The sequence below is a fragment of the Dendrobates tinctorius genome, unplaced genomic scaffold (genome assembly GCF_039654945.1).
Source record: "Dendrobates tinctorius isolate UK_male_01 unplaced genomic scaffold, ASM3965494v1 ptg000023l, whole genome shotgun sequence".
In the NCBI taxonomy this organism is placed as follows: domain Eukaryota; kingdom Metazoa; phylum Chordata; class Amphibia; order Anura; family Dendrobatidae; genus Dendrobates; species Dendrobates tinctorius.
In genome coordinates this window covers 15,226,041-15,240,023 of record NW_027361691.1, presented here as the reverse complement: position 1 = coordinate 15,240,023, position 13,983 = coordinate 15,226,041, and the positions used below count along the sequence as shown (strand labels likewise).

General features: G+C 42.3%; 1 protein-coding gene across 6 annotated transcripts in view; it reads right to left on the bottom strand.

Annotated features, from left to right (window-relative positions):
* The window catches only part of FAT3 (FAT atypical cadherin 3), a 745,842-nt gene that overhangs the window by 211,650 nt on the left and 520,209 nt on the right, over positions 1 to 13,983 (bottom strand). For all 6 annotated transcript variants that reach the window (XM_073569283.1, XM_073569280.1, XM_073569281.1 and 3 more), the window contains one exon: positions 1,354 to 1,668. In XM_073569283.1, the coding sequence (XP_073425384.1) occupies positions 1,354 to 1,668 (315 nt within the window). The remainder of the gene's footprint in view (positions 1 to 1,353; positions 1,669 to 13,983) is intronic.

Here is a 13,983-nt window from a genome sequence, read left to right as displayed (position 1 = left end):
GCCACCATGGACTCAGATCCTGCAGTGCCAGACGTGTCCCACTGCTTAAGCCTGTACATGTCCGGGCCCGTCTGAAGTTTGCTAGAGAGCATTTGGATGATCCAGAGGAGTTTTGGGAGAATATCCTATGGTCTGATGAAACCAAACTGGAACTGTTTGGTAGAAACACAACTTGTCGTGTTTGGAGGAAAAAGAATACTGAGTTGCATCCATCAAACACCATACCTACTGTAAAGCATGGTGGTGGAAACATCATGCTTTGGGGCTGTTTCTCTGCAAAGGGGCCAGGACGACTGATCCGGGTACATGAAAGAATGAATGGGGCCATGTATCGTGAGATTTTGAGTGCAAACCTCCTTCCATCAGCAAGGGCATTGAAGATGAAACGTGGCTGGGTCTTTCAACATGACAATGATCCAAAGCACACCGCCAGGGCAACGAAGGAGTGGCTTCGTAAGAAGCATTTCAAGTTCCTGGAGTGGCCTAGCCAGTCTCCAGATCTCAACCCTATAGAAAACCTTTGGAGGGAGTTGAAAGTCTGTGTTGCCAAGCGAAAAGCCAAAAACATCACTGCTCTAGAGGAGATCTGCATGGTGGAATGGGCCAACATACCAACAACACAGTGTGGCAACCTTGTGAAGACTTACAGAAAACGTTTGACCTCTGTCATTGCCAACAAAGGATATATCACAAAGTATTGAGATGAAATTTTGTTTCTGACCAAATACTTATTTTCCACCATAATATGCAAATAAAATGAAAAAAAAAACAGACAATGTGATTTTCTGGATTTTTTTTTCTCAGTTTGTCTCCCATAGTTGAGGTCTACCTATGATGTAAATTACAGACGCCTCTCATCTTTTTAAGTGGTGGAACTTGCACTATTGCTGACTGACTAAATACTTTTTTTCCCCACTGTATGTGAAGATGTATTTCATCATAATTATAATAATAAATAATAATAATAATCATTAAGACTTTCCATGAAAATGACAAAATACGGTAGTTTGGTATTTTGGAAAAAAAAATTCTGTAATTAGGGGACGATGGAAAAAAAAGAGGCTAAGTCACGACAGACCCGTCCAATGAATTTTAATATATCTATTCCTGTTTTTTTAGCCTAAATGGTTGGGCACGTTGTACGGCAGATCTGTTTTGGATTAAAGACAAATGTATCATTTATGGCAGCATGCTGTTCTAGCCTTTCTGGCTCCCGGGGGATCTGTCCGCTTGCACTTGCAAATTTAAAATACAAGTAGGTAGTGAAGTGTTTTGATTTTGCATTAGCCTTGTAAATAACCTTCTCCAGCTCACTGTTAAACAACGTGAAAAGAATGGATAATGAATTCTTACTGTTAAGATGTCGTAACTCCCAGCGGAAAACTGCTTTCTCGAAGACACCATGCCGGTTTTAGGGTCGATAAAAAATTTGCCGTCTTCGTTGCCGTCAACGACGGTGTAAGAAATTTCGGCATTGGGACCTTCATCCTTGTCAAAGGCGAAAGCTCTGTAGATGGGTTCTCCTCTTTTCTTACGGTCTCTCTCTGGAAGTTTGATCTGATAAACCTTTTCCGGGAATTGGGGTTTGTTATCATTTTCATCCAAGACTTGAACCACCACCCAGACGGTGGAGTGCTTGGGTGATGGACCTCCATCACTGACAGTCACCTGTAGGTAAAAGAAGATGAATATTAAAAAAAAAGTAAGTCAAATCCCATCCTAGGACTCCTAACAAGGTCATAAAATTGATATTAGTAACCCACAAGCACTCATGGTACATGGTATTGGGTTCAACGATGACATGGACAGATGGTCAAAATGTCCTAAGAGAGTTCAAGTCCTTCATTCCACATTTTCAAAACGTCTGCTCAACATATATCTTTATTGCCTTGATATTGGTTTGGGGTGATTCTAACAGTCTAAACCAAAAAGTGAAAACATTGGGTCATTTGTGGTAGAGTTAGGTCAAATTTTTTTAAGAGCATTAGTGGTGACAACTTCTACAAGGGATCACTGGTTGCACAGCTTTATCATTTCTTTTGATTGTTTCCCTCGTAGCCTATAAGCCGTAAGGTCCACATGTTCAATAATATCAACTAAGCAATTAAAGGTAGACATGGACCAGTTCTCTATAGCTTAAAGCCAACTGGATAAAGTGCTTGTCACGTCATTTGTGCTTGACAAGAACATCACCAGGGCTCAGAGCTCAGATCTTTTTATTGTTAGAGTTTTAAGGCCCCATCACACACAGCAATCTCGCTAGCGAGATCGCTGATTTTGTGACGCGTCGGCGATCTCGCCAGCGAGATCTCTGTGTGTGACGGGGATCAGCGATCGGACCCCCTGCCGGTTATCGCTGATCGTGCAGCATCGGTCTGGGCCGTTTTTCAGTCGCTGGTCTCCCGCTGCCCAGCACGCATCGCTGCGTGTGGCAGCGAGAGACCAGCGATCAGCGACGCTGGTTTCTAATGTAAACATCAGGTGTCCAGGAGTTGCGCGGCTCTTAGATACCCGATGTTTACCTTGGAATCCAGCGTGTACGCCGGTTTCCAAGGTAAACAGCGGGCATTCAGGAGTCACGCTGCTCCTGGATACCCGCTGTTTACATTAGAAACCAGCGTCCAGCATCGCTGGTCCTGATCGCTGGGGCTGTCTATGTGACAGCTCACCAGCGATCAGCCTAACGATGTCCCAGCGATCCCATCATGTCGGATCGTTGGTGGGATCGCTGGGACATCGTTATGTGTAACGGGGGCTTTAGAATAAACAACACATTTTGGAGAACCTGGAGAACCAGGAACAGAAAGAGAGACAAAATACAACTATTACAGATCTGCTTTAAATACATAAAAAAAGCCGAAGAAACATTGATTATTTTCACATGCTATCAGTACCTTATCTTTGACATGCTAACCTTATGAGCGCTCCTTTTTGGTTTTGTCTATTTTATCTTCTGCTGCTACGCTACGTATAAATTAAAAGGGCCTGTCACTTGTCATAAAAATGTATTTTTCCCCCTAGTGTAAATGCCACTGTTCTCCTAGATCTGGCGGCGTTCTTATTTTCTCCATGTGCCTCTCAGTTCCTGGGATTTGGCACTCTCTTCCCAGTTAGAAATCTAATTTTTTTAGCCAAATGGGCATTGTCCGTATAAAAAATGGTGAGGACCATGTCCACTTATTAAGAAGGCTGGTTTCACATACAAGGAAGATGGACCACATCTCGGGAACACAGAAACTCAGGAACAAAGGACTAACCATGACAAATTCAAGAAGACAGCCTTCGGAATCCTTGTTCCCGGCGGGCCAAAGGTAGCAAAGTTTTCAACCTCTTCATCCTGAAGCCCATAAGTGTTGTAAGGGTATGTAAACACAATGTTTTTTAGATGCTGGCATACCCACATAGTTATTGAAGCAGAAGATGCTTAAGGAAAACAGGAACTGGCTTGGCTCCCAACTAGTGATGAGTGAGTATGCTCGTTACTTGAGATTTCCGAGCATGCTCGGGTGTTCTCCGAGTAGTTTGGGCATGCTCGGGGATTGCTTTTGTCGTTACTGCTGCATGATTTGTGGCTGCTAGACAGCCTGAATACATGAGGGGATTGCCTAACAAACAGGCAGGCTGTCTAGCGGCCGCAAATCATGCAGCTGCGGCGACACAAACGAAATCTCAGAGCACGCCAAACTACTCGGAGAACACCCGAGCATGCTCAGAAATCTTGAGTAATGAGCACACTTGCTCATCACTACTCCCAACATTTTTTTTAAATTATAGTGGTGGCTTCAAAGCAGAAGCCTTCAAAAGAATGGACCAGTCACTTTTTTTTAGCCGCTTCATGGCTTTTGAATCCTGTAGCAGTTAAAGGGGTTATCCAGGACTATTTAATATTTTTACTATGAGCCTAAAAAGTAACAGGTAAGTAGTTGCTAACTACTTATATATTTTGCCCTGTGTTGATCTCTGCCGCCACAGATCAGTCACAGACCGCTCCGGTCAGCGATTCTCGGCTTACACTGACGGCACTGACAGAGCAGCTTCTTTTTTTTCTGCTTTACTGACAGACATAACTGCCAATGTCATGCTGATTGCCAGCTGCCTCCCCACTGTCAAACTGCAGGGAGCCGTATGTCAAACGGAATAACGACAGGAGTCACACCCTGTCGACAAAACAGCCTGAAATAGGAAGAACATCTGTGTTGACATGGAGCAGCTGAATCGCCGGGAGGAGCGGTCCGTGACTGCTCCGAGTTGGTGCCGGATAGAAAAGGCAGGGAGTTGTCTCTGTTATCAGCTACCTAGCTGATAGTATTATGGCCTATAGTAAAAAAATAAAATAGAAAAAATAGTGATAAAAGCTGGAGCATGTGCACAGTGATATTGTTTTGACATTTTTTGACATGTGAAAAAGACTTGGGTATACTAATAGATCACAGACTGAATATGAGTCAACAGTGTGATGCAGCAGCAAAAAAGGCAAATGCAATTCTAGGATGTATTAACAGAAGCATACAGTCTAGATCACGTGAAGTCATTATTTCCCTCTAGTCCTCTTTGGTCAGACCTCATCTGGAATATTGTGTCCAGTTTTGGGCACCACATTTTAAAAAAGACATCAACAAACTGGAGCAAGTTCAGAAAAGAGCAACCAGAATGGTGACCGGTCTGCAAACCCTGTCTTATGAGGAAAGGTTGCAGGATTTGGGAATGTTTAGTTTGCAAAAGAGAAGACTGAGAGGAGACTTAATAGCTGTCTACAAATATCTAAAGGGCTGTCACATTGTAGAAGGATCAACTTTATTCTCACTTGCACAAGGAAAGACTAGAAGCAATGGGATGAAACTGAATGGGAGGAGACACAGATTAGATATTAGAAAAAACTTTTTTTGACAGAGTGATCAATGAGTGGAACAAGCTGCCACGAGAAGTGGTGAGTTCTCCTTCAATGGAAGTCTTAAAAAAGAGGCTGGACAGACATCGGACTGGGATGATTTAGCGAATCCTGCTTTGAGCAGGGGGTTGGACCAGATGGCCCAGGAGGTCCCTTCCAACTCTACGATTCTATGATTCTATGACATTGCAGTGCAATATGTTCATTTTTTGGGCTTCCAAGTGGAATCTGCATCGAAAAAGATGTACACACATACCCTTAAGAGTAAAAAAAAAAAAGCCAAAAGAGGAGGTTTTGTGTAAAAGATACAATTACTACATCTCGACATTCGCCAGTCACAGCTTTCAATTATTTGTTATATTTAGAAGCCACGAGATAAAGATGGAGCGAATGCAATTAGCTGATTAGCCAGTGGCACATGCCAAGATGGGTAACCGAGAGGGCTGATAAGGGTTACAAGATGCTATGAAGTTCTTACGTTCTTTTCTCCATTAACTGCGTATTTCAGAGAACCTAGGGCTTCGGATGACACATCAAAGCCCCCTGTTGTTTCCACTGCTCGGAGGTTTATAGAGTTTACTGATCTCTTTATCTGGACAATTCCGTCAGTGAGAATATCAGAGCCACGATGGCCGCTTTCCACACTGTTGAGTCAGGTAATTGTGATTATTACACATTGATTGTCATGCTGTTTATCAACTCCGAAGCTCACTGCAGCATAAAAGGCTCTCCCACTGGATGGGCTATTTCACAAAAAAGCTATATCCAAGCGCAATTTCACATTGTATTATCTTCCCTGCTGGAAAGTTAATACTGAAAATCCCACTGCAGTTACAGACTTATTCCTAGACCCGCTACACAGCTAAAAAATCAATATTAACAGGGGATATACTCCTCAGTTCATGAACAATAATGTGATTTCAGAAAGAGCTTAAAGGAAATGTCTACAATACTGTGCTGATTATTTTAATATATGTTCATTTATGCCAGGTACCAGTAGAGGAAGCTCACTGTATACTGTGTATATATTAGGCTCCCCCTAGCGGTGGCTGCGGGCATAGCACAGTCAATCTAGTGGGTCTATCACAGCCTGTATAAAAGCAGAAGCAAGGAATGCAGCAGTCATTTTGTGGTGAATCTTGATACTGAAATGACATCACAGCTCAGCGATAGAGATAAGGTGAGAAAGATATAAAACACTGAATAATCATTGCAGGTAGCGTGTGACAGGACACCAGTGAAGAACAGTTAACCAAAACTATATATGTTACAAGATCACTGGCATATTACTAAGGTTGTGTTTGTGTTAAAGAGTTTGACAAAGGTTTAATACATGAAATGTGATTTTATCATTAAAGCTCTGTCGTTTATTTTACAACATAATTGTAAAAGACTTTTCCCTATCCACAGCTCCAGGGAACGTCAATGTCGGTGGCCTGCGCACCTTCCTATGTAAACCTTTTCCTGGGGTTGTAGGAGAGGGAGATCTTTGCAACAGACCCAGTACATTCCATTCACCAGGTCTAAATGTGGTCGTTACATAGACGACCTCTTCATGATATGGCAAGGTTCCATGACTCAACTTGATTCCTTCATCACTATGTAACTATGCGATAATTCTGTAGTCATTCTGTGTGACTGCAGACTTATGAATCCCGCCAGCGCATGAACTGTGTGCTCTGGGGATTCGCCGGTTTCAGACCCCGGACCGGAGGGTGTGTATGCGCAGTCTCACTCTCCATACAATTGTATGGCACAAGGCCAAGCCCTCTAATCGGACACGCCCACTGGTCAGGGCGCGACCTTGGCATAATACAAGTGTATGGAGCGAGGGCGCACCCACTGGCCGGGGGTATGTATAACTCATACATACTCTTTGTTTCCCAGATCTGAAACCGGCGAATTCCTGCAGCGCACAGTGCATGTGCCCCCACACACAGTGACTGCAGACTTATCGGTTTTGTCCGGACAACCCCATTAACATCAAGCTGATATATCGCACTAGTCGATCAGCAAATTACTTTTTGGATCTTTTGACACAGGTGGATGCACGGGTCTTCCCACAGGCGGACATCCATTGTAAAGAGAATTATATAAAATGGGAATTGACTATATCTATACCTCTTTTCACATGTAAAGCACCATGGAATTAATGGTGCTATAATAAATAATAATAATACACCTAATCATCCCCTTAATAAAAAAAGTCCTATCTTATATTTCCCCAATTTTATTTTAAATGATTTCACTTTTATATACGGTATACAAGCTCAACCACAGCGCATTCCTTTAAGAAAAATGGAAATGTGATACGGTAACTTTTTTAAAAAAATTACCCATCTGTAGCTTTGGAAAAGTTGATTTTGCTGCATTGTCATATGAGGATTTCTAGAACATAAAGTATCTACGAAATATTAAGTAGCAAGTGCGCCGTGCCTGGCTGGTGGCTTCACCCAGAATCCTGTCCGAGGGTGTATGTCTGGGATAAACAATTCAGCTACTGAGGTCGCGCTAAGCCTGACAGCCGGCTGAAAGTTCTGACAGTATCAGGAGATGACACTCTGCACTCTTTGTCTAAAATAAATATATAAAAATCCCCTTAACCACAAGACCTTGGAGCGCTGAGCGCAAAGTTCATATCCTGAGCCAGACAGGGAGACCATATACAACGGCAAAGGAAAATCAATTCTCCTGAAATTGTTCAATTGCCGCCATCAGCAATCAGTGATACAGAGGGGTCTTCAGATCCGAGTCATGGAACAGTAACACCCAATAACAAAGGTTTGATATAAAGGCTGAAATACGTTCACAGTAGTAAGATCATTATAGAAGTGTGCACGTTATATATACCGGATAAACACAAACTAATACAATGCAAATGATCTATGTCAATGTAGTATTAAAAGCCTCAAATACAAAAACAATGCAAATCTTTAAAATTTAAGAGGAATAATAAATCTTTATTTTTATATAGCGCCACAGTTTGCACACATTATCATCACTGTCCCCGGTGGGGCTCACAATCTAGATTCCCTATCAGTATGTCTTTGAAGTGTGGGAGGAAACCGGAGTACCCGGAGGAAACCCACGCAAACACGGGGAGAACATTCAAACTCCTTGCAGATGTTGTCCTTGGTGGGATTCGACCCTAGGACTCCAGCGCTGCAAAGCTGCAGTGCTATCCACTGAGCCACCGTGTCGCCCCGGACTTGTCATTTGTTAAAAATATGTACATTTTTTTTACGCGGTGTAGATGCCGCTGTTCTCCTGAATCCGGTGATGTTTTTGTTTTTGTTCCTGCGTTTCTTTATCCGTTCCTGAGATATGCTCCTCTTTCCTGTGTATAAATCTAGCCTTGTTAGCCAAGAGGGGTGTGGTCCTGAAGAACACGCCCCAGGAGAAGAATTGAGGAGCACACCCACTTGGCTAACAAGACTAGATTTATGCATAGTGAAGAGGAGACCATATCTCAGGAACGGAAAGGTGCAAGAACAAAAGAAAAACAATGCCAAATTCTTGAGACCAGCGGCATTTACCTCATGTGAAAGAATTACATATTAATGACAAGCGACATTCAGTCGATGGGGCCTGTCACTGCTGTCTGCTATCACACAACACCGGTGGCATAACATTTGTTGGCATTTATCGGCTCACCATTTTTTGTCTGCAATAGTAACATCACAGCTGCAGACACCAACTGTATGACACAGCCACTTGATATCAAGGTACTGGATGTGCACCTTTAAGAACACTTTAATTCTTGTGATGCTAATTCCATGTTGGAAGATAGGTAAAGGGGGTTTCCCGGATTTAAGATAGGCAGTTATCAGAGTGGTGGTGAATTAGGATCCTCCGCTAATGAAAAATTCTGCAGTCCTTTGCCAAAAAGTGCATCCCCTTCAATATTTAGGGGGCGGTACATTCTGTAGTGGTGGGCCTGGTACTGCAGCTCATTCCTGTCCATCTTGTTAGGACAAAGCTTAAACGAGCTGCCTGTAATCATAGTCCCTGTTAATACAACATTTATAGTCTTGTGTCTGCAATACCATGGAGAGGACGCGGTGCTCAGCTAATCGGTGGCGGTTAGATATGAGCAAATCTCCTGAAATTTGTGAGATTTGCTCAAATCGGCCCACAGATTCTATTCACTCTGAAGATTATTTGGCTCAAATCGAATCTGACCTGAAGACACATTTTGTTTCATTGGACCCCAAAGCTTAACAAACGGGTGGCACGTGAGAGGCGGAAAAATATAATAGTCACCTGTCCTAGGCCCACCAATCTCAGTCCAGCCCTTTTTTCAGAATGGTCTTTTTTCCGGTCTTAAATCCAGATGTTTTGGGTGCTGACCAAAGAACGAAGAGAAGATCAATCTGAAAGAGTGGAGGACCAAGCGGGAAGCTGTGGACCTATCTAGGGTTGCACAAGATTGATTTTCCTACAGATCGTTCATCCATCAAGTCACCATGGCTCAGAATCACGCATTCAAAAGAATCAATGACTATGACATTCGTATGGCTCTCTTTCTTGCTGGCTTCATCAACTTCAAATCTTGACAAATCTGGACTCTGGTAAATCCAAATTTTTCAGCAAATTAGAAATTAATTTGATTTGTCATCTCTAGTAAAGGTTAAGGATAAACATCAAGGTTCAAAAAGGAAAACCTTTAAAGATCCAGACAACCTAAACTCAATGTTTCAACCACGAAACATCAGGGAACAGGCAAAAATGTGGAAATAAATATTATTCACTTCCTAGGGGTCTTCACTGCCTTTTTTGAGGTAGTTCTAAAAATCTAAACTGCTAAATGTTTCCTAATCCCGTATCAATTACTGCCCATATTCTACCCGCTTGCGCGCAGCCCCGTCACTTTTAATACTATGATTTATTCAGTTTAACTGGTGTGTATGGAGAATATCAGTTCGGCCTGGCAGTCGCATGGAGGAATTGGCTCGGTGTTGCTCTCATTTATTTTAAGGCCATATGGCCTACCTGGTGGGAACAAATCTGTTAATGATTATACAGCACGTCTTTTACTAACCATGGGATTAGGGAAATATAATTATGAATTGCATTACACAGGGGAAAAGTAATTACATTTAAAATTGTGTATTTCTAGGTAGTAGGCTGAACTCGATCGTTTCTCAGCTTTATTCCTGGCTATTACATTTTTAACTTTCTGGAAAGTACATTTTGTAACACAGAAAGAAATTAGGGAAAGAAGCAAATCCCGGCTTCAACAAGGTGTGACGGAAACTAATGGCTCCACTATGAAACAGCCCAAGTAATCCTGATGGAGACCACTTATAATCAAATTAGGTTAATTTCCCTACGCTGTATATTTTTTAGCCCATTGGATAGTCCACAACAGTCTGATGATCAGGTTTAACGATATTTGGTCAAACTAGAATTTGTAGGAATTCATTCCTAAGCAGTGGCTTGTGTAAAAGCGGCAGTGATCAGTCACCGAAAGTGTTGGTCTACAAAGATGATGAGATCCGTCAACGATTCAGGAGATTGTCAACCAGAGTTCGTGCGAATCGATTAGCATATACCAGTCCATCGGCCACGACAAGAGGTCAGTGGCCACTACTGGACAGGCGTGGGAGAACTGCCTCTTCCCTGATAGCATCTGCGGCTTTTCTACTGATTAGCCGACCTTGCACAATGTCACATGAGCTTCACGCCACAAGCTGGCTACTCAAAACTAGAGCCACGGTTGCCATCAGGTATGAGGCGGCTCTCCCACTCCTATCTATTGGTCACAAACCACTATCATGGATGATTGACTGGTACATGCAAATCAATTTACACTAACTCTGGTTGACGATCGAGTTTTGAATCGTTGACTGGTAATTTCTTCGATGTAGATAGACTTTTTATATAGGGGATCAGTGCTCATTTTCTGGAAATCTGCCCAAATAGATCTTCACTCTATGGCCAGAACTGATTTCAGTAACTCTAATCTTCCATACCTCCACCATGTCTCACTCGCAGAAGTCCTGAAAGATGGGATATGATTGGCTTTTTGAAGAGATCTCTGTAAATACTTATATCCCAAAAAAATGAAAAAAGTATTCAAGGAGTGATACCTTTATTGGCTAACCACCTCATGTCCTTGTGTAATTCCTATTTCAATGTTGCCATCTCTTCTCAGTAATTCACTTGTAATCTAGCCTGATGAAGGAGCCACCTGAGCCCTGAAAGCTTGCAAACGTAATTTCTCTGGTTAGCCAATAAAGGTATCACTCCTTGAATACTTTTCTCATTTTTTGGGAACATAAGTATTTACATCTATTTTTCTGGATAACACGGTAACACAATATTATTTTGTATTGTACATCGTGAAGAGTTCTCTAAAACATGTACGAAACTACTGAACTGATCCTACCACTGGTGGACTCAGAAAGAAGAGGGTCCCTGTGCAAGAATAATATATCGGACCTTTGCGGTCCAATAATTCATCAGAGTACTAATTTGCCTTCTTTAGAGGTGGAAGTGGTCTCCTTTCTTCTTGGCCCCCTGTGTAGCTGAACACATTGCACCAATGGTATGTCTCACCCTGGTTCCCACCATATCACTGGTGGACATAACACCTACAAGATGATGATCAAACAGCTCATCAAACCTCAGCTTCTCATTCATGGGTACATTTTTTAGCCTTTCAGGGCAATACGGTCTCATGGTCCAACGCCGCCCCACCACTTACAGATTACACAGAATTCTTTCCCTAACAATAATATCAGTGGAGTTTTTGGGCTTTTTTTAGCAGCAGATACTATGAAAAGTGAACATGAAAGTAACATTTTTCAGATTTTAGCCATACAATGAGTCTTAAAAATATGACCTAAAGGGAAGTAGGTTTTTGCTATATAATTTGAGGACACCATCATTTAGTATCAGAAGCCCTGATTCCAAGCGATGCGTCACTTACCGGGCTATGTGCTGCTGTTTCTTTAAAATCAGTGTTTTATCTACAGGAGATTATCATTACAGGACTAGGTGTCTCCTGCCTCCTAGTCCTCCTGCTCTACGTAACCACGCCTCCACAACTGACTGGTAGCTTACTATAGTGTACACAGGAAACTTCCAATCAGTGGTGTGGGTGGGTGGGGTTATACACGGCTGAGCAATTCAAGCTCTTTAACAGAGAAAACTGTGATTGTATCAAAATGACAGCACGCAGACTAGTAAGTGATACATCCCCGGAATCAGCATCTCTGTCCCTAGATCATGCTCCTATCAAGTTAGAATGTAAAATCCTGCAGTTAGATTCCTTTTAATATGTGACCCTTGTTTCAGAGGACATGATCTTGATAGGCTTAAAGGTATATGAACACATGAGATGCACAGAAGAAGGCTTCATACAAGTATATAGCGTAGTTCACACCCAAAAATGTGGAACTTATGTGTCTCTTATATTACATATGTAATCTTTCATCCCACTAGGTTGTTTTTCTTTCTTACAAGCATGTCCTGCCAAACCGGCGCCAAAGCCGAAAAGTATGTCTCTACATCTCCTACTCCACCAAGGTGTTCAGTCAGTTAGACAATTATGTCAACCTACGGGAAAGCTAATTACATATGATTGGGTACATGGCGACATCTCTCATGTCAGCCCCCAAATTCCGTGATTGACAGAATAATATACTTTGGTCTTGTTGCCATATACGAGTACGATCCACACAGAGGTCCAATCACAACATAGCCTTTATTGAGGCAAGAAGGTGGTGGGCTCATATTAAAACCTTCTCCTCCAGAGCGGGCCACAAAGTAAAGCTATGAACAGAAAGATGTGATTTATTTTTTACATTTAGTCCATGTTTGTCCGCTTGGTCTAGTGACAGATAGAAAATAATCCTGGTGGCCAGGTGGATACTCTCAACATTAAATTTCATTCCTTACTGATGGTTTTTATTTTAGCTGGAACTTTAACAAGGAGGAGTGAGAGTAGATCTGATAAAATTAGTGAGCAGCTCAAAGCTTGATTGTTCTTAAATGATTTCTGTCTTTTCAAGAAACTTTGCATAATAATTCAATAGCCCAACTGAATATAAGAAACTTTGCTATATATTTTATCACTTCTTCTCTTTAGCCTCCTGAACTCAATATTGCTGTATGATGTCCTCCAAGTTGCTGCATTATAGTACGTTTTTCATTTCACTGCAAAGCTGGATTCACAACTGCACTGCTCAGTACAGCTCCATAATGTCCTTCATGCTGTTGCTGCTCTTGATCGTGTGCTACACATAGAGTAGAGAGCAGGAATCTCTCATAAAAGTGTGTACTCGGCATGAGAGACATTATATTTTCTGGTGTCTACCCACTAACTCAGAGAAAATTCAAAGAGAGCCGGCAAAATTTGGATGCTTTCACACAATCTTCTTCCCTGCTCTCGGTGGTCCTGTCGGGGCTTACGTCTGTCGGAACTAAGTTTCAGATATATGTTCTGAAAGGGCCATTGACTGTAATAATACAGACCCTGTGCTCAGCCGTGCATAATTTTCAGGAGTATACGCCTACTGGAGGCGGACACAAAGATGTAGTAGACAGCGGCCAGGTGTTCGCGTCCAGTAGATGTACAGTATATGTTGGAAAATTATGCATGACAGAGCACAGGATGACTCTGTCTGCATCATTACAGTCAATAGCTGCATAAAAAGCGGTCTATAGGAGCGCTAAAGGAGAGACAAAGACCAATAAAAAAGTTTAAAACTCAGCTTTTAATCTTGCTCCAATACCCACAACGCGTTTCCACGGTCCCAACCGTCTTCCTCCACCTGAGAAAGACGGTTGTGACCGTGAAAACGCGTTGTGGGTATTGGAGGAAGATTAAAAGCTGAGTTTTAAACTTTTTTATTGGTCTTTGCCTCTCCTTTAGCGCTCCTATAGACCGCTTTTTTTTGCAGCACTTTACAAAATTTCCTCTTTCTGAGGACTAGCGGTAGGAGCAGCTTGGAGGGCAGTTGTGTGTGAGAGGACTTGCGGTTGCTGGGCGACATTTAAAAACTCCAGGATCTTTGGTATCGTACCTACGGCTGGGGCCGGCTACAGGATCACGTCCGGAAGCCGGCGAGAGACGGACCGAACAGGAG